The sequence below is a fragment of the Dermacentor silvarum genome, chromosome 2 (assembly GCF_013339745.2).
Source record: "Dermacentor silvarum isolate Dsil-2018 chromosome 2, BIME_Dsil_1.4, whole genome shotgun sequence".
NCBI classification, from domain to species: domain Eukaryota; kingdom Metazoa; phylum Arthropoda; class Arachnida; order Ixodida; family Ixodidae; genus Dermacentor; species Dermacentor silvarum.
The window spans coordinates 221,655,725-221,676,513 of record NC_051155.1 but is presented as its reverse complement, the minus strand read 5'-3'; the positions used below and the strand labels follow the sequence as shown (position 1 = coordinate 221,676,513).

General features: G+C 45.1%; 1 protein-coding gene across 1 annotated transcript in view; it reads left to right on the top strand.

Annotated features, from left to right (window-relative positions):
* LOC119442699 (hemicentin-2) overlaps positions 1–20,789 on the top strand; it is a 295,183-nt gene that overhangs the window by 154,768 nt on the left and 119,626 nt on the right. Inside the window, exon 4 of the mRNA XM_037707667.2 lies at positions 3,507–3,716. Coding sequence (XP_037563595.1) covers positions 3,507–3,716 — 210 coding nt within the window. The remainder of the gene's footprint in view (positions 1–3,506; positions 3,717–20,789) is intronic.

Genomic DNA, 20,789 nt, shown 5'->3' with positions numbered 1-20,789 from the left:
AATTCTTGGCATCCCTAATTCATTCCACAATTGTCGCCGCGTACCGGAGACTGCTTTTTCTGGGAAAAGCGCGTCCGAGAAAACGCTACAAGTTGTGCGAACAGAAAAAGAGAAAGGATGGCAAAAAAGTTAAAATATATAAGGAACTAACTACAATATATTGACCCTCCTATTTGTACAGCCAAACGCATACCGCCTAAACCAGTTTATCAGGACACGGTAAATGAAAGAGATCCGGCATCGATTCGCTGAAATGTACACCCGGGACGAAAAATGTCGCTCGATCGCAATAAATTGCGTTCTGCGGTCTACTCCTATTCTCGGTAAGTTTGTAAACACCACGCCCTGCGATCCTTTTATTTCTTGTTTGTTGAGCTCTTGCTATTTTGTGCCAAAAGCGTATCGAGCAGTGAATAAGGAAAGAAGACAAACAATATTTTTTCATCGATGAGAGGCTCTGATGCTCTATAAGAAAGTCGTATGAAGCAATTATTCTAAAAATGACGCGGCCACGTACTTTTGCTTACGTAATTCTGCCTAAAAGCAATGAACGAATGAAAAAAAAGTCATTAATGAGCGAAGGAATGGGCGTTTATTAAAATCAGATGAGCTGTGCTGCTTTGCATGCCGGAAAAGAAGATCGAAAAAAAGATCAAATGTGTGCCGAGCGAACGAATTACGGAAGGAACGAAGAAAGTAACAAAAGCTCATTGAAAGCAAAATGCACTTACGTTTAAGTTTCACGAAATTAGACCGGAAAAATAGCAAATTTTGGGGGAATTGCCTTATTTTCTCAGCCCTAGATATGGGGCGAATACATCCAATCTTAAGAGAGAGATAGAGAGAGAGAGAGAGAGGGCAACAGACGAAATGCCATCTTCACACCTTGTCTCCAGTTTCGCTTGCTGCGGAATATTTAGGCACTGCATTTCTTTCACGTTGGCTATCAAAACAGCATCTGAATTTATCTCCCTTCTTCTTTCTATCATCCTCTTTATTATTTCAAGACTTCCTATGGCCTTACGTGTACATACTTAAATAAAGGTCGCTCAAAATAGCCGAGACTAAAAGAAGACAAGTACAACGGACGGGCGTTAACTCCCAACTAAATTTCCTTACGTCTACAGCTGCAAAGCTTTTGGTTCTCCGTGGTGCACTGCAAATGATAAATACAGAGAGTCCTGGAAAATGGGTGGTCTTCTGCGATTCAAGACCATCATTACAATTTGTGGGCAGTCGTTCCAGCCACGTGGAACTCACGACCAACTGACGTGGGAAATTGTGGAACGTAACCACGACTTGAGCCAAAAAGGTCATGATATTTCTTTTCAATGGATGCCCGGCCATTGCGGCGTCGCTGGAAATGTTGACGCAGACAAGGCTGCTCGGACATCACATGAAGAAGACCGCTGCGCCCCGATTCCACTCTTTAGGACGGAAGCTGCGAGGCAGTTTTGCCATCTGGCCTGCACACTCTCGTTATCTGAGTGCAATAACGCACATACAAAGCGCACCAGACTGCGCAGACTAAATCCTTCGATGCAACTTGGACCTCCACCTGGTGTACACCGACATGAAGCTTCCCTCCTGTGTCGATTGTGGTTTGATTGCCTTTAGGAAAGCTTATTCAACACGTGATCTTTGCAGTGCGAAGCACTGAAATGCAGGAAGAAAAGAACAAAAAAAAAAAAAGAACGAAGTGTTAGCGAAAGAAGGGCAAACACAGTGCTCGCGTTTGCCCTTTTTTCGCTAAGCCTTCGTTCTTTATTTTTCTTTTGTTTCCGGAACTTCAGTGCTTCGCGCCGCAAAAAATCGCGCCGTGAACTCAGACGAATTCGCCTAAATTGCTTTTTTTTAATTCAACACTAATGGGGCTAGTTGACAGTCCTGTATGTGAATTCTGTGACTGCGAGGAGAACATTGACCACCTAGTGAGTTACTGCCCTCAATTTGAATTACAAAGGCAATCTATGTCCAACGCATCGAGGCAACTAGATTATCGCTCACTGAGTGAACAAACACGACTGAAACTCCGTCCCCACGGATCATCAGGCGAGAAGGCAGTGAAGGCGCTTTTGTGCTTTGAAAACGACTGGCATGCGCGAGCGCCTTTGACTGCGGGTTGCTCTCAGCGCACGTGCACACATTCACCGCATTTCTCTCTCTTTCCCTTCTTTACATTCTTCTGTTTCCTTCTCCCAGTGTAGGGTAGCCAACCAGATACTATACTGGTTGACATCCCTGCATTATCTCTTTCTTTTCTCTCTCTCCCTTTCTCTTCTTCTCGTTTCTTGTTCATAAGCTCAGGTGCTCAACGATCACACGTTTTATTACCGACTTCACTTTCTGAGTTAATCCTGTTTTAACACTCTTTTAAACAAGCAAAAGAAAGTGCGTGTGTCTGGGGGAGAGAGAGAGAGAAATTGCTTTGTTCATGCGCGCACTCGATGCTATTAGTTCATGTTGAGACTGGTGTTCGACGACCAGTTTGAAGGTACGTACTACGGATGCAGCACTTAAGCATAGGATGTACTGTCTTTACTCAAGTTTGAGTGATTTTCGGCATGCCTCTTTTTACCGAGTAGTTTGCACGATTCTAATTGACTGAAATGTTTTTTCTAAATACAGCGGTATGTCTTGCATACAGCTGGCTCTCTTCAACGTTGTTTAAGGACATCCCTGCGTCGTTGTTCTTTTTGGTGTTTCGCGAAAATGATTCACTTGAGAAGTATAACGCCGCAATGGAGTCACTTTGGTTATGAAACATGTCGCAAATTTACCAACCGCGCGGACTTCTTCAAAGCGCATGTAAACCTAACTATGGTAAATTAGCTCAGTGGGCTGGACAGACAGACACAAAAACCGACAAGGACGGCAGCTTCAGAATGGGTGCCTGTTGGGCCAGTTGGTCTAAATTGCACTCTACCAAAGGTCTACCACAGTTAGAATGCAAAAGCAACTAGCCCATCATTCAGTCCTATAACCTAATCTATCGCATAGTGCGGCAAGGTATCGAACCCGCGACCTTGTGCTCAGCCCCATAACGCCACAGTCACTGAGCCAGCGTAGCAGATGAGCTCGCGATTTCGTGACACGGCTCGCGTACGCTTCAACACCCACACAAACAGCACCTCGAATTTTCCTGCTAGATATCTCCACAGTTAGGGAAGCCCGCCTATAACGCTATAAACAAACGCGTGACTGAAGCTGAGATCGAACCTCTGTCTTCCAGTACAGCAGCCCAATACTCTAACCATTAGGACACGATCGCTAAATACGTTTCTCGCGCGCCAAAGTCACATTTTGAAACGTCTGGCGCGTGCGTCACGTGGGAATGTCTCGCATTGATTCCTTCACTATAGCCAGGGCTCTGTGAAGCCGTGTTAGACGGCACTGCATTCGGGATCGGCCCAAGTTTTTAAGACCAGATGGTGATTCCTTTGAAGTGGCTGTAGTCGGCCTATAATGCTATTGCATTAAAAAAAATGTTGTTCTCTCCTGCGTAGGCGTTCCAGTGCCGACGGTGACATGGCGTCGCGATGGTGCCGAGTTGATGCGCGAGACGGACCCGGGCTCACGCGACCTCGACGGCGTGGTGCGCAGCTCCATCGTCATCGACACCTTGACGCGCGATGACCTGCTCATGGAGCTGAGTTGCGAGACCAGCAACATCATTGGCGGACCCTTCGAGGCGTCCGTGCTCGTCGACCTGACGCGTGAGTATCTCCTTTGTAACACGGTAAAGCAGTTAACTAAACAGGAAACGGACTGTCTTCCTTGGTCGTCCGTCGGTCTGTGCGCAGCACTTTTACAGAGTGTGTCGCCTTCTCCATTCTTTCTTAGCACACCCATTCCCATTCCCCTTCCCCCAACGCCGAGTAGCCGGTCAGAACATTGATTCAGGCCGACCTCACAGCGTTTCTCTCATAATATATATATATATATATATATATATATATATATATATATATATATCCGTTTCATCCAATGCAACGTGTAATCTCATGCAATGTTTGATTCCCTACAATTGTTACGCCGTTCACAGACTATGCCGAAATTTGAACACTAACGCCAAATTTTGTTATTTTGTTGCGCTGAACAGAGGTGCGCTAACTGTTACTACTTTTTTGCTCAGCCTACAGGCGTTACACAATCTTGTTTGCTAGTACTTACATTCGACGCACAATATAACATTCGTATATATGTTGTAGGAGCAGCGTGGTCCGGCAAATATATCCCGCCGAGTTACCCGGACCGACTCAGCAGCAGACAGCAGTAGCGGCCACTCCCAACCAAGGAGAGAAGGCAAAGAAAGTGTCGCTAAAAAAAAAATAATAATAAGAGAGAGAGAGAGAAAGAAGAGAGAAAGAGAGTAGGGTACGCGAAACATCTTTTGCATGCTGCTGATTGTGTATGGACACTAGGGTACCGAAATGACGTCAACAAATACAAAAGTGACATTTATACACGCATTGCAAAGCTTACCCGCTTAACTTATGATACAGCCTCGGTGATAGATATAGGGAGGTGGAACGACGCTCAGCCTCTGCGACTTAGCCGCTTAGGCGCTGAACCACTTAGCTGCCTGTAGCGCGCTTGGTGCGAAATAAATTGGCAGTCATGTATCGACTAAGACACGTATGGACACTAACCGGTTTACGAACGACTAGACCAAATGGTGGTTGATGAACAAGGAACAGTTTTCCTGGGTAGCGATCATAGGCGTATAACCTTAACTTTTGGGAGAGACACCCAGCGCAAGACACCGAGGCAACTGAAACAGAATACTTGAAATCAAAAGCAAGAAGCGTAGAAAAGAAAAATTAGGCCTTTCCTACAGCAGTCTGAGATTGCAAGGAACTCGTAGACGTCATGCAGCAGCATATGAGAGAAACACGGCTCAAAAATTGTTGGAGTGGAAAACGAAAACCACAGGAACGAAGAAATAAAGCAAGGCGATAGAAGAGAGCACGCGGACTCTAGGGACCTTTGAGAAGATAAAAATTTGAGGTTACAGAAAGAAAAGGTACTGCTTAGAGGGGAACGCTAAGGCAGTCATGTGTCGACTACGCCTTAGTATGAGAACGGGTTTACGAACGACTAGTCCAAATTGTGATAGATGAACAAGGAACAGGAAGCAGCAGAATGCTTAAATCAAAATCAAAAGCAAATATCAGAGATAGCAAAAAGCGTAGAAAAGAGAAGGGAGGCCTTTCCTACAGCGGTCTGAGATTACAAGGAGCTCATAGATGTCATGCAGCAGCAGATGAGACAAACGCGGCTAAAATATCCCTGAAGTGGAAACGGAAAGCCACGGGAACGAGGAAATAAAAAAAAAAAAAAACAAGGCTACAGAAGAGCGTAAGCGGGAGCCTAGAGATCTTTGAGAAGCTAAAAAGTTGAGATTCAGACATAATTGGTACAGCTTAGAGGGAACAAGTACCTGGGAAAGAGAAGGGTGGGAGCAAGCTGGTGCAACAAAAATAAAATAAATCTACAAGTTTCATTTGGCTGCATAAAATTCGCAAAATAAGGTAAAGGCGTACCAAAAAAAAATATTCTAGAACCTTGTAATGTCACTAGCAGTAGCAACTACAAAATTTCGGACGTTTATAAGGGATCAAGAAGGTAACATCTTCAAAAAAGACGATGCGCTGCACTACATAAGTGATGTTATTAGTGATAACTTTGGCAACAGAACAGAAAAGCGACAGAAAAGCGTGAGAGCTCAAAATTCAGTCTAGCAACTTTTTACTGAAAAAAAAGCAGTACAAAATGCCCCTAACAACATTGCAGCAGGACCAGATGATCAAATAGCTGGGCCCAAAGAGTAAGGCACAGTTAACCAGTGCCATAGAGCAAGTTGTCAAACGAAAGAAATTTCTGACTTGATGGCATGAAAGCAGGATGAAGCTTATCGGCAAGGGCAAAGGTGAAAAGATTAAGACGAGCTCCTACAGGCCAGTTACAGTAATCAGTGATATACAGGGTGTCGCAGCTATCACGCAGCACGATTAAAAAAAAAAAGAGGAACGGCGTTACGCGAAGCAAACCTAGTGCGTATTGTTTCCAGTACAGTGGAGTAGCCGCCAGTAATTTTTTCGTTACTGAGATTTAATTAGGTATTCGTAATTAATTATCTAACTCGAGAAGTACTGTCCTAATTATCAAACTGTCAATGAGAAAAGTATAGAGCACCATGAAAAACTACCGATACAGCTTTCAGTTGCTCAATACGTGCTACATCAAAGTGTTTTTCCGAGCATGAAAGAAGCCCGCGAATACACGCAAAGTGCCTCGAGCGGCCAGTCGCACAGCAATTCTGCGTATATTCCCGGGCTTCTTTCACACTCGGAAAAACACATTTATGTACCACGTATTGAGCAACAGAACGCTGTATCGGTAGTTTTTCATGGTGCTCTATACCTTTCTCATTGACAGTTTGATAATTAGGACAGTACTTCTCGAGTTAGATAATTAATTACGAATGCCTAATTAAATCTCAGTAACGAAAAAATTACTGGCGGCTACTCCACTGCACTGGAAACAATACGCACTAGGTTTGCTTCGCGCAACGCCGTTCCTCTTTTTTTAAATCGTGCTGCGTGATAGCTAGGACACCCTGTATAGAATGGCAATGCTAGCCATATATAATTAAAGCTGTTAAAGTGGGTGGGAAATAAATGATTTAATACAGAATGGGCTTAGATCAGGCAGACCCTTATAGGATAGTATATTTGTACTAACGCAGTGCATAAAAATTTCAATAGCTCAGGATAGATATTTATTGATAACATTTCTACACGGTAAATGATTGCCCGTTCTTTTTATGAAAATTCACCGTGAATTTTGGCTGCCAACTTGTTCCCGTAAATTTTGCGGGCAGCTGTTCCTCCAGCTTTCATATTTCTCCCGTAATATTTACAGCTTACTTAAAAAATCACAAGCTGCTGTTGTGCAGCTTATAAGGACTGGATTGCTCCATTTACAGTGCGATGCAAAACATGCACTTGGTGTTTTTTTTTTTTTTCACTTTACAGCCTGAATTAGGGTTACCATAGAAATTTAATTGTTTTGATAAACAGTTTTACTCTTTTTTTGTTACTGCGCAAATTTCAGGTATACGTAATTTTGGAATACGGCGTTATGTAATACGATTGTTACTGCTCCCAATTAGCGAATAATTTTCTCATGATCAGCTGAAAATTGGGCACCCTTCACAGGACGGTGCATTTATAAGTTATCCCGGTTAATAAAAAACAAAAACAGAATGTTCTGTCTTGTCTTCTTTAAAAAAAATTTACCCCGAAATATTGCGAGACAAATAGTTGCATTTTTTCACACGGAGATATTTGCTATATTCTGCATAATAAATTGTTACGCTGGGTCACCTCTAGCTATTGTCTATTGTACACTATTTTTCACCTCGCAACAAAATAAGTGTCTTTCTACTTCAACTTTGTTAAAATTCAGCTCATTAGCTACACGTGTCATACCGCAATATGGCAAGCGTGCTGTGTCGTGATTGCAAAAATATGATGTAAACAATGTCACTGTGCACGTGGATGCAGATGAACTCTCGACATGACACACTGAGCAAAAAGAAGCGAAATAAAGAAGAACTGTGTACTTTAATTCATCATTTAAACTTCTCATGCACTAAGTGACTATACTGTGTCTCAGAAGTAACTTTTAACACTGCCGAAGTTACGAAGCAGTACCGAAGATACGAGGTGTGAACAATACACAGACAATATACTTGCGCAGCAGAATATAGTTCCGGGAGTAAATGTCAGATTGTTAACCGGATTAGAGAGCGTTTATTTTTGCTTGGTACATAATACGTTACAGCGATACGCGACTTATTAGGCCCTTTGCGCGTGCACATCGCATACCGCAAATTACTGCGGCGATTACCGCACGTAACCGTGATAGCGCCCTAACCATGACCGTAACCGTGATTACACAGCAGCATACGGCAGCGTCCATAAAACCCAGACCGCCCGCTTCGATCCTAATTCTCGCGTGTTATGTGGCTCTCCACTCTGACGGCAAGAAATAAATGGTAAAATCCGTCATCGCTTAGTCTCATCTCACGCTCCGCGCAAACAATAGGTGTGCTTTGTCGTTATTATCGAGATCAGCTATTTGTCGTGACGCTGCTATAGGACTACGGAAGCCTAGCCATAAAAGTGGCTTGATTTCCATTTGGTAGATGGCGCCACAGAATTAACACCGGTGCTGCGTTCGCGGCGCGGAACGCTAGTAAAGCCTAATTGTTAACTGCATAATTAATTCAGTACTCGGCTCTAGGATGATAAGCGATAACAATGGCGAGCAAACGCAAAGTAGACGTCAATCAGACGATGCGGCGAATGTGAACATCTCTATAAGGGCGTTCGCCCTTTCTGCTGGCTAAGGAGACTGCAAGGAACTGCTTAGAAAGCGCTTAGATGGAACGAAGCCCCAGCTGTCGCACTCATATGAACGCAGCTTATGGTTATAACGCCAAAACGTTCATTTCAATCTACCAGTAGTGGAGCATGTATCGATGGGACGGCAAGGCACACACTGAGAAGGCGAGGCGGTGCGGACGAACACATCTTGAGGGGCATTCTGCCTTCCTATTGACTAAGGAGTCCTGTAGTTTCCACAGTGTTGCAAGGAACTACTCAGATAGAGTATAGGTGTGTTACTGGTAATGAACAGAGAAAAAGAAGTATCAACTGGATTGAAATGAACAGCTTGGTTGGTTGGCCCTTGAACGGGATGGCTCACATTAGTTAATCAATTAAACATTTGAATCAATCATTTATCGTGCCCAGGAACGACCGTGAGGTCTAAGTGCTGGCGCACGCATACATAGAACAACAAGAAGAAAAAAAAATACAGCAGGGGAATATCAGTAAAAAAAAAAAGGAATAAAAACAATAACAACCTTGAAAAGGAGAGTGTACATACAACAAGGCGCAAAATGCATACATGAGAAAAAGGGGGAGAAGGGAAGTTGAACAATATGTGAAACTAAGACACAACAACGGAAAGCTCGGAAAAGAACAATTGTGAAAAATGTCAAGGTCATGAAAGTGGGCCTTATAAAGACTCTGTATTCTGTGGAGGGTTGAGTGTTGGTGGTAACAGGCAGCAACAAAGAAAGGCCTGTTTTCTCTGGTGATCTTGCGCGGAAACATGATGCAGCTGAGGAGTTCGGGGCACATGAGGATACCGTAAATGAGTTTGAAAAGAAACAGGTCAGCCCGATTACGGCGGCATCGAAGTAAGGGCAATGACAATAATCCAACAGTGCAGAAGCAAGGTCCAGCGTCCGTGTTAGCAAAGCGGTGATAAAATATGCTTAGAAACTTTTTTTGGACCCACTCTATAATGTCACTGTTGGATATAGAGATGCCGTTCCAGACGACCGACGCGTATTCGAGTCCACGAAGAGAGATGGTTGTGTACAACTTGCGGAACAGTGTAGGAGAATTGCATTCTCTCGATAGTCTGCAAAAAGAGCCAAGAGTGCGCATACCCCGCATTACAACGCGTTTAATGTGAGCTGAAAAGTGTAAGGTTGTATCAAAAAGTACACCGAGATCATTGACCTCACGGACCTTACACAATAGTAAAGAATCTACCAAATAAGAAAAAGAAATGCTTGCTGTTTTGCGGGTGAAAGTCATGACTTAGGTCTTAGCAGCATTCAAGGTTAGGTTATTATCTGTGCACCATTTAGAAAAAGAAAACAAGTCAGACTGCAGGATGCGACAGTCATCAACAGTGTGAATTGCCTTAAAAATCTTGATGTCATTGGCATATAGAAGGAATGAAGAATGCTGAATGGCGGAAAGAACGTCAATAATAAAAATTTTAAAAAGGAGTGGTCCCAATACTGATCCTTGAGGGACGCCGCTAGTTGCCACGTAAGAAGACGTTTGGTCATTGACGTTAACATAACATGATCTACCAATAAGATAGATCATGTTATCATCTCGCCATCAAAAGCTTTGCTGAGGTCACAATAAATGGTGTCAACTTGCCCCCTTTAGTGTACGGGCGAGGAGATCTGTGGCATGAAACTTGCGAGATTTGTGATAGTGGAGCGGCCGATGAGGAATCCATGCTGATTCGGGATCAATGCGTTATTCACAGCAAAAGACAATATTGTTGCGGAGCAATCCATACATGGATCAACGCGATGATTGGCAGCGCGACAAAGACGACGATGAAAACGCTAGCTCTTGGCCCGGATCGGACGTCCCTTGCCCTAGCCTCCTCTGTATATATTTTGTAAATACATCCTTCGCCTCCAGCTCGCTTCCGTCACACTTTGGTGGTGAGCTTATGTTCAGTGGAGCAAGCACGAAGGATGTCATCTACTACTCTTGATAGGAAGTACCTCCCGCGATCGGTGAGGAGCTGCCGAAAGGCGCCGTGATGTAGAATTACGTTGTGTAGGAGAGAGTCAGCGACGTCTGTAGAACAGCTTGTCGGTAAAGCTCTGGTGATTGCGAAGCGCGTGGCGTAGACTGTCGCGACCGCAACCCATTTGTTTCCCGAGATGAACGTAGGGAAAGGGCCTAGAAGGTCAAGGCCGACGCGGAGGAATGGCTCTGCAGGGATATCAATAGGTTGTAGCTGGCCTGCAGGCAGCGCTGAAGGGCGCTTGCGGCGTTGGCAGCGTTCACAAGCAGCGACGTAGCGGAGCACAGAACGGTACATGCCAGGCCAGAAAAACCGGCGTCGGATGCGGGCGTAAGTACGCGAGACACCTAGGTGACCGGCAGTTGGTACGTCGTGAAGCTGATGAAGAACACTGGAGCGAAGATGGCGAGGTAGGACAAGCAGAAGCTCTGGGCCATCTGAGCTGAGATTACGACGATACAGAACGTTGTCGTGTAGCTCAAATAGGCGAACAGAATGGTCTGGTGATGGAGAGGTAAGACGGTCGATGATAAGCCGTAAGGACGCGTCTCGTCGCTGTTCGGTTGGATATCATCCAAAGCAAGGATGGACAGTACGCAGGTGTCGGAATCAGGTTCAATAAGGTCGGGAGCATCGACAGGGTGACGGGACAAGCAATCAGCGTCCTGGTATAATCGTCCAGACTTGTAGTGCACATCAAACGAGTATTCTTGAAGCCGTAATGCCCAGCGGCCAAGACGTCCAGACGGATCCTTCAGTGACGAAAGCCAGCATAGAGCATGATGGTCTGTAATTACAGAAAAAGTTCGGCCAAACAAGTAAGGTCTGAATTTGGTGACAGCCCACACTAAAGCCAGGCACTCGCGTTCAGTGATGGAAAAGTTTCTTTCAGACGAGGACAGAAGGCGACTGGCGTAGGCGATGACACGTTCCTTGCCGTGCTGTGTTTGGCCAAGGACAGCCCCAATTCCATGACCACTGGCATCAGTGCGAAGTTCTGTAGGTGACGAGGGGTCGAAATGGGCCAGTATTGGTGGTCTAGTGAGTAGGCGGACGAGGGCAAAAAACGAGGCTGCTTGTTCGTGTCCCCACACGAAAGGAACGTCCTTCTTCAAGAGTTCCGTAAGAGCGCGGGCGATGTCCGCGAAGTTCCCGACAAAGCGACGAAAGTAGGAACATAATCCTACAAAACTGCGGACGTCTTTGGCTGAACGCGGCACGGGAAATTGTTGCACTGCTCGCACCTTGTCGGGGTCTGGTTGAACACCGGCAGCACTGACAAGGTGACCGAGCATAGTTATCTCGCGCCGCCCGAAACGGCACTTGGCGGAGTTCAGCTGAAGGGTGGCTCTTCGGAAGACGGCAAGAACGGCCGATAAACGGGTGAGGTGGCTCTCAAACGTAGGCGAGTAGACAATCACATCGTCTAAATAGCATAGACAGATGGACCACTTATATCCCCGCAGCAGCGAGTCCATCATACGTTCGAAAGTTGCTGGGGCATTACACAGTCCGAACGGCATGACCTTAAATTGGTATAGGCCATCGGGCGTAATAAAGGCAGTTTTTTTGCGGTCCATAGGGTCGACTGAAATCTGCCAATAGCCAGACCGAAGGTCGATGGAAGAAAAATATTGGGCTCCATGAAGGCAGTCGAGGGCGTCATCGATACGAGGCAAAGGGTAGACGTCTTTATGAGTGACTTTGTTCAAATTCCGATAATCAACGCAGAAACGCCAGCTGCCGTCCTTCTTTTTCACGAGAACGACAGCGGAGGCCCACGAGCTAGATGAAGGTTCTATGACGTCTTTTGTAATCATTTTGTCGATCTCGTTCTGGATGACTTGACGTTCGTGATGCGATACGCGATATGGATGTCGGCGTATAGGAGTGGCGTCACCAGTGTTGATTCGATGAGCCACGACAGATGTTTGGCCTAGAGGACGGCCGTCAAAATCAAAGATGTCACGATAGGACGCCAGGACCCGGTAGAGATCTTGCGCTTGCGCCTGGGTCAGATCGGGAGCAATCATCTTGTTAATGTCGTCGAGAGACGAAGGCGCGAAGTTAGCCGAGCAAGAAGGCGGCGAAACATCGGCATCCAAAGTGGCAATCTTGCAGGGGTCAAGCGCGGAAATGGTGGCCAGCGACATGCCTTGCGGGATAACCTGAGTCAACAGGCTGACGTTGAGAAGCGGCACGACCACCGTATTGTCAGCAACGGAAACAATGGTGTGAGCCAGGGCGACATCGCGGGCTAACAGGACGTCGATAATCGCAGACAAGACGTAGTCACCATCGGGAATGTCATGTGAAGACGTCAAAGTAACGTATGTAGCAGCTTGAGGCGGCAAACGAACGTGGTGGCGAGAGCATAAGCGTGGCGTTATGTCAGCTGGACTGTCGGGAGGAGGGGGCAGCTCAAGCTGAAGAGCACCGGTCGCACAATCAATGAGGGCAGAATGAGTGGACAAAAATCTAAGTCGAGAATAAGGTCATGGGGGCACTTCTCGATGACGGCAAATTCGACGGAAGTGGGATGACCAGCAATGCAGACGCGGGCGGTGCACATCCCAAGAACGGCAGGAGTCCCTCCATCAGCGACGCGGAGGATGCGGGAGGCGGCAGGCGGGAGCACTTTATGAAGGCATCGACGAAAATCTGCACTCATTACAGAGATGTGCGTGCCAGTATCAATGAGTGCAGAAATAGTTACGCCATCAACATCAACGTCTAACAAGCTTCGTCTTGTCGGCAGCGTCAGAAGTGGATTTGTGGTGGCAGTCGTCAATGCAGCGTCACCTCCGGGCGCTGCATTGTTTATTTTTCCTGATAGGCACGAGCAGGGTTGAAGGAGGACGACGGGCGGCGAGTCTGTGGTGAGCGCGACGATGGCCGACGGCCTGGAGGCGAGCGTGACTGGTGACCACGCGGCGACGGCGAGCGGCTACTTATCCTGGGGGAAACACCGTCGTTGGGGAAATAGGTCTGGGTTGAAGGCGGAATGCGGGTGCTCTCGGGACGGCGGTTTAAGGGGTAGACAGCGTTCGAGGCGCCGAGGACCAGCGGGTGGCGCAATAACGGGCGACGTGGCCGATACGGTGACAAGTAAAACATATCGGTCGATCGTCAGGGGTTCACCACGCAGCAGGGTCGCGTGGCGAAGAGCAAGCTCAAAAATCTTAGACGTGGCACAGAGAAGAGAAATCAGGCGATAATTTGAGACATCGGTTTTACAGCCAGACTTAAATACAGGATAAACACGAGCAATTTTCCACATGCGAGGGAAGGTGGAAGTATTCAGAGAGTTATTAAGTATAGATGTCAATACTGGTGCAACTATATACTGCCGTAAGCTTTTAAAATTGCGGAGGGGACACAATGAGGGCCGCAGGATTGGGAAGGCTTCAAGCGCTTAAGGCATTCGCTCATCAGCTTTTCATCAAACAACACAGGACTAGATGTAGGAGCCGTTGTGTGCTGCTGACTGACACTAGTGTTTAAACCTGAAGGTTTATATAAGAAAGAGAAATGGACAGCAAAACAATCCGCGACTGCTTGGACGTCTACTCATATAGAGTCGAGCAGGCGAAAATGCTTTCCGAGATTACTCGAGCGCTTGCGGATATAATTCCAAAATTCCGCCGGCGGTCGGAGGCGCTCTTCTCCAAGAATGCAATATACGAGTCACGATCCCGCTTATAGAGGCGTTTGCAGAGAGTTCGAAAAAAGTGGAATTCTTTTCTCTACTCATTAGGCGCAGGACTTCTGGATTTACGGTGCGCGCGATCCTTATACTTTAGGGCAGTTATAACTTCAGATGAGGACCAGTGGGGATATTTAGAGCGTTTAATAATAATAATAATAATAATAATAATAATAATAATAATAATAAAATAATAATAATAATAATAATAATAATAATAATAATAATAATAATAATAATAATAATAATAATAATAATAATCACGTCTTCATCTTGCAGTGTACCTCATGTGATTTGCGTCATGCTGACGTATAGCGGCGCTCCGATGTTGCGCACCAAGTTTGAAAACAGACCGGCTTCATTTTCTAGAAATAAATAACCTGTCTAAACTTTTTACGCATTCTGTTACGAACCACTTTCAATTGGTAAACAGAAGCCATTTTAGGCGCTAGATAATGGCCTCGCGAGATCCCGTGCCGTTCTAATCACCAGCTACCAGACCTGTGTAAACCGATACGAAAAACTTCGTTCCCACGAAAACTCTCGGTTGGTGCCAGTTGAACGGTAAAATAGGCATGTACTAACGTAGAAGAGAAAAAAAAAAATGTTTCATTACGGGACTTCTCCTATCATTTCTTGCTATATGAGCCTGTTATTACCCGCCGGCACCATATTCGCATTCGTATAATCATTCCTTTGTTTGCCGAAAGAGCTTCCGCTTCGGTTTCCCGGACTTGTAACAAATGCGGTGAGACGGCTAATGCCGCATTAGGCCTCGTAACGATGTGTGTTTCTAATTTTAACGTGAGCTTCTTCCTCAGGCAATGACAGTACTCAATTTGAGACCGACAAAAATGAAGGAAGAAGAAATCTCACAACGATAAAATAATCGCACTTTCTTCTCTAAATCAAGAAAGGACAAAAAATACTGCGAAATTTTCAAGAAATCCCTGATCGCCTCCTCTGTTTTTTGGGGTTCACCTCATGGAAAGAGGAGGACACATAGGAATCCAAGACGGAAGACTAGAATGATTATGGATGTTTCGCGTGACTCACACAATTACAGTTTCACCGGCAAGTCATGCTTTCATGCAAGAAAGAAAGAGAAATGTTGTTAACTCTTCTTGCCTTTTTTGTTTTCTTTCACAACAATTTGCCGTCCATTGTTTGGTTTGTGTTACGTAAGATGGGGAGGTCTGTTTGAGATAGGATAAAGAAAGGCGTTCCAGAAGAGCGCTTCTGATCGCTTAGCGTCACGGCATCTCGAATGTTGTCGAAACGAATGAGTGCTTAAAGACATGTTTTTATTTCATTCTTTAAAAAAAAACGCTATTTAAAACGAAAGCATATATAGTTAAGGGATAATAACTTGATTTGTTTGCTCTACATTGTTCTTTTCTTTAATGTCTTTGAGTCGCGGACGTGTCGTTCATTCTGCGGTCTCGTTTATGTATTTGCCTTGGTCGTGTGCTTGGTATTTTGGGATAGCCGGCACTGAAGAGACCTACTATCTCATTTTTCTACATTTAAATAAAGAGAACAACATTGTGAGTAATCTGTCTGTGAACTTCTGTGAATCGGTCTGAACGCACTGCTGAGTGCGCTCGCCGTTATGAGTCTAAATTTTATTCTTTGTGCCTGAAACTCTACAATTTGTTGTTTATTATCACTCTGATAATAATGTCTTGCAAGGTGTTCCATGCACCCTCCCCCCCCCCCCCCCCCTCACACACACACACATACTTTTTTTTATTTTCAGACATGAACTCGGTGAATGATTTACTTCTCCCGTTTACGAGAGCTTGTAGTTTCTCTACGGGCTTCACTGTAAAAACTTCCAAACGGAATTACTTTGCATCAGAGTTGCAATGGGACGAAAGAAAAGGATAACAAAAGTTGAAACCGAACCACGTGACTTATCCAACCATCAATAGCTTGAGAATAGACTCAACAAAAGTCGTTCTTAGTTCTCCATTTATGTCCATGCAGTACACAGCACCTTTCGTAGAGTTCTCAGGAACGTCATAGTATTTTTGACGTTACGTATTAGTCTAGTCGACACCGCTCAGACTCCTAACAACTTACCCAGACGGCAAGTTGTTAGCTGTCTTGCACAACTTGTCCAGAGGGCAAATTGTGCAAGAGATTTGATGTCGACCCTCCAACAAGAGTGACGTACTCGTCGTGTAAGAAAAATACAATCATCGATGAAAAACAAGGGCCGTGTAAAGTGAGAAAGAAATGTAATCACTTAGAGAATACAAGACGAGCAGTGGGACTTGTAAGAAATTTACGGCGATGCACATGCACTTTCTTCTTACTACCGATTCTAGCCGTTATTACTATATTCGTGCTGAGCAGCTACTTGGGTATTCCAGACTGTGGTGCCTATTTCGACATCAAGTCGCCCAAGGCATTTTGGTCTCTAGCTGTGTGCCCTGCACACAGCATTTGATGATTATTATTATTCTTACTGGTTGCCGTGGTGCCCTACCTCCCACTTCAATTGCTGCTTCTGTAAGCTCTCCCAAGAAACAAAGGACCTAATAAAGAAACGACAGAAGATGAAAATGTCCAACTCAAGAGATCAGATAGAATTCGCTGAATTGTCAAAACTAATCAACAGTAAAAAAGTAAGGGATATTCGAAATTATAACGTGGGAAAGATTGAGGAAGCCGTAAAATATGGACGCAGCATTAAATCAGTAAGAAGAAAGCTTGGCATAGGACAAGGCAAGATGTATGCACTGAAAGATAAGCATGGTAATATCATCAGCAATTTCGATGACATAGTAAAAGCAGCAGAAGAATTCTATACTGACCTGTACAGTGCCCAAAACAGCCAAGCTACTTTCATTCAAAATAGTGATGAACCGGATACAGAGGCTCCTTCTGTAACTAGCGCTGAAGTTAGAAGGGCCTTGAAAGACATGACCAGGGGAAAAGCTGCTGGATAAGATGGAATAACAGTATATTTAATCAAAGATGGAGGAGATATCATGCTTGAAAAGCTTGCGGCCCTTTATACGCGATGCCTCACAACTTCATGTGTACCAGAGAGCTGGAAGAACGCCAACATTATACTAATCCATAAGAAGGGAGACGTTAAAGACCTGAAAAATTATAGACCCATTAGCTTGCTTTCAGTATTGTATAAAATATTCACCAAGATAATTTCCAATAGAATCAGGGCAACACTTGACTTCAGCCAACCAAGAGAACAGGCTGGCTTCAGGAAGGGATATTCTACGATGAATGATATCCATGTCATAAATCAGGTAATCGAGAAATCTGCGGAGTACAATCAACCTCTCTACATGGCTTTCATAGATTATGAAAATGCATTTGATTCAGTAGAGATACCAGCAGTCATAGAGGCATTGCCTAATCAAGGAGTACAGGAGGCATACGTGAATATCTTAGCAAACATCTACAAGGATTCCACAGCAACCTTGGTTCTCCACAAGAAAAGTAGAAAGTTACCTATCAATAAAGGGGTCAGGCAAGGAGACACAATCTCTCGAATGCTATTCACTGCATGCTTAGAAGAAGTATTCAAGCTCTTAGACTGGGAAGGCTTAGGAGTGAGGATCAACGGCGAATATCTCAGCAACCTTCGGTTTGCAGATGACATTGTCCTATTCAGCAACAATGGAGACGAATTACAACAAATGATTGAGGACCTTAATCGAGAAAGTGTAAGAATTGGGTTGAAGATGAATATGCAGAAGACAAAGATAATGTTCAATAGCCTGGCAAGGAAACAAGAATTCAGGATCGCCAGTCAGCCTCTAGAGTCTGTAAAGGAGTACGTTTATCTAGGTCAATTACTCACAGGGGACCCTGATCACGAGAAAGAAATTTACAGAAGAATAAAATTGGGTTGGAGTGCATGCGGCAGGCATTACCAAATCCTGACTGGGAGCTTACCACTGTCGTTGAAAAGAAAAGTGTACAATCATTGCATTCTACTGGTGCTAACATATGGGGCAGAAACTTGGAGGTTAACAAAGAAGCTCGAGAACAAGTTGAGGCCCGCACAAAGAGCGATGGAACGAAAAATCTTAGGACTAACGTTAAGAGACAGGAAGAGAGCGGTGTGGATCAGAGAACAAACAGGGATAGCTGATATTCTAGTTGACATTAAGCGGAAGAAATGGAGCTGGGCAGGCCATGTAATGCGTAGGATGGATAACCGGTGGACCATTAGGGTTACAGAATGGATACCAAGAGAAGGGAAGCGCAGTCGAGGTCGGCAGAAAACCAGATGGGATGATGAAGTTAGGAAATTTGCAGGCGCAAGTTGGAATACGCTAGCGCAAGACAGGGGTAATTGGAGATCGCAGGGAGAGGCCTTCGTCCTGCAGTGGACATAAAAATATAGTTTGATGATGACGATGATGATGATGATTATTATTCTTAGGAGTTCTGCCTAATATAAATGAGTACCTTACGCCGTTTCAACACTGCAAAAGTGGTCACTGACCACTGCCTCAAAAATAAAGAGAAATTGCGTCCGTGGATCCCGAAAGGTCACAGTGTTTCTTGGGACATTTCTCGATGACCTCTTTCTCCAGAGGGATTGATTTTGCTTAATCTTGCCCCACATAGTTGGCTACATGGTTACATTAGACACACGCACAAAATAATACACACCCTTACGGAAACGCACAAACATGACCAAAACTATAAAGGCTGTTAAGAAACAATGATGTCCTCCTCTGTAAAGTTAGCCGATAAGTTTCACCACATTTAACTTTCATAGGTGGCTGTGACAAAAGAAACGTTAAGATATACACTTAACAGTTAATTTAACCTAAATTCACCCCTCTGCACACTACTCCTGTGCCGAAAATCTTGTGGGCGCGGTTTGAAGCTTCCATCTGCGACTTCTTCATAAAGTGTACTTCTGTGTTTGACATAATGGTTGGGCCGAAAAGGGCGGCGACTGCGCGCCCCCACCGTTTTAGCTTCGACAATGGACTGCTCCCAATAGCAACAGACATCGCGTTTCCTATACTTCGCTTTCTCTCTCTTAGTCTGTCCGCTTCCAACGCGCAAAACGCTCATAAAAGTACACAAGAAAGCAATACGGAAATGCCACTTCACTCGATGTTCTTGCGTCAACTTCTCGCCGTTGGACAGCTTAATGGCTAAATGTTGCTAGCTTCCTGCCAGAGAAAGAGGAAGGACTTCAGTCGTGTTGCACTTTGCTCACCGGAAGCGAACAGCCGCAAACTCCCAGGTGCCTCGGCGAAATCCCAGAAACGCATCACTTAGCGCAGCGTGGCTTTTAAGTTTTGTTTTTCTACGTACGACAGGACGTCAACACCACCTTTCTCCAGCAATGCCAGCTGTGCGCAAGTCACACGTCATCATCGTCAAGGGTGAATCTGAAAGAATTTTTTCCACTGGTGCCCAGGGTAGCCAGCCCGTCTATACATTAGCTCACCTCCCTCTATTCCCCTTTTCTTCAACTTACTCAAGCTGTACCTGTCATGTGTCAGTGGACGACAAGCTATACCTGACAATTTCTTAATCTTATCTTTACAACTCAGTGGCCCATCAAATGCGATTACTTTTCCTTGAGACCCATATTCTGACACTTTAATCTGTAGCCTACGTGCTTCATAATTTTTTCCACGAAGTCCCCAACTTCCGTTTTCTTCTTATTTTTTTCTGTCAGTCTAAATAAGGATATAAGCTGCCTCCGTTCACTCTTCATACACCGGTCTTGCTTTCCCCGGAGTCCTTATCGCATCCAGGAGAGAAGAGCGATACGGTCAGACGATGAGTCATGCATGAGCACACGTTTAATGGTCTCTCAGACGTGTTTTGAAGCGAAAGCGTCATTACGCTACCTCGGGCAGCCGTCGGCGACTCAACACTTTTCACCTTGAGAGCTAGAGGTCAAACCACAAGAGATCATTAAGGCGCGTTTATAACCCAACGTTATCGTTGCTCACACTTTGTCTTGCATTATTTACAAACTTATTCCTGGGATGTTTGAGTATGACAGCGCACAAACAAATATCATGAAACAAACACCGGCAGCGCATGCCTTTTATGTTAAATATTCTCAAAATAAATGTTAAAAGTGCGAAACAAAAAGTGGACAGTCACTTTAGCATACGCCAAAGGGGGTGAAGGTGAAAGCCTGCGCGCTCAAGTGACATTCATTAAATTACTTGACATTCTCATTCGAATGCATTGTTACTTTTGAAGCGAAAGCTTCATTACGCTGCCTCGGGCAGCCGTCGGCGACTCAGCAGTTTTCACCTTGAGTCCTAGAGGTCAAGCCACAAGAGAGCATTAAGGCGCGTTTATAGTCCGACGTTATCCGCACGCGGGCGAGCGTCATCAGACGCCAGGCGCGTCGGAGCGCATTGGCCGCGCGTCCGGTTACGTTGGCGGCGCCATTACGTCGAACCATTGGTCGAACTATAGCCGCTGTTGTTCTCGCCAACGTGACATAACGTGTTCGCGCGTTCACGCTACGTCGGACTATATTTAGGCCATTACGGAGCCCTGAAAGGAGACATTGCCGCCGTTGCCCGAGTAGAGTTGGGCCCGGCTGCGAGTTGCAGCCAAGTCTGACTACTTTACTGATCACCGCAGTGTCTTCATAAGCATAAAAAATGACGAATAAACACTGTAT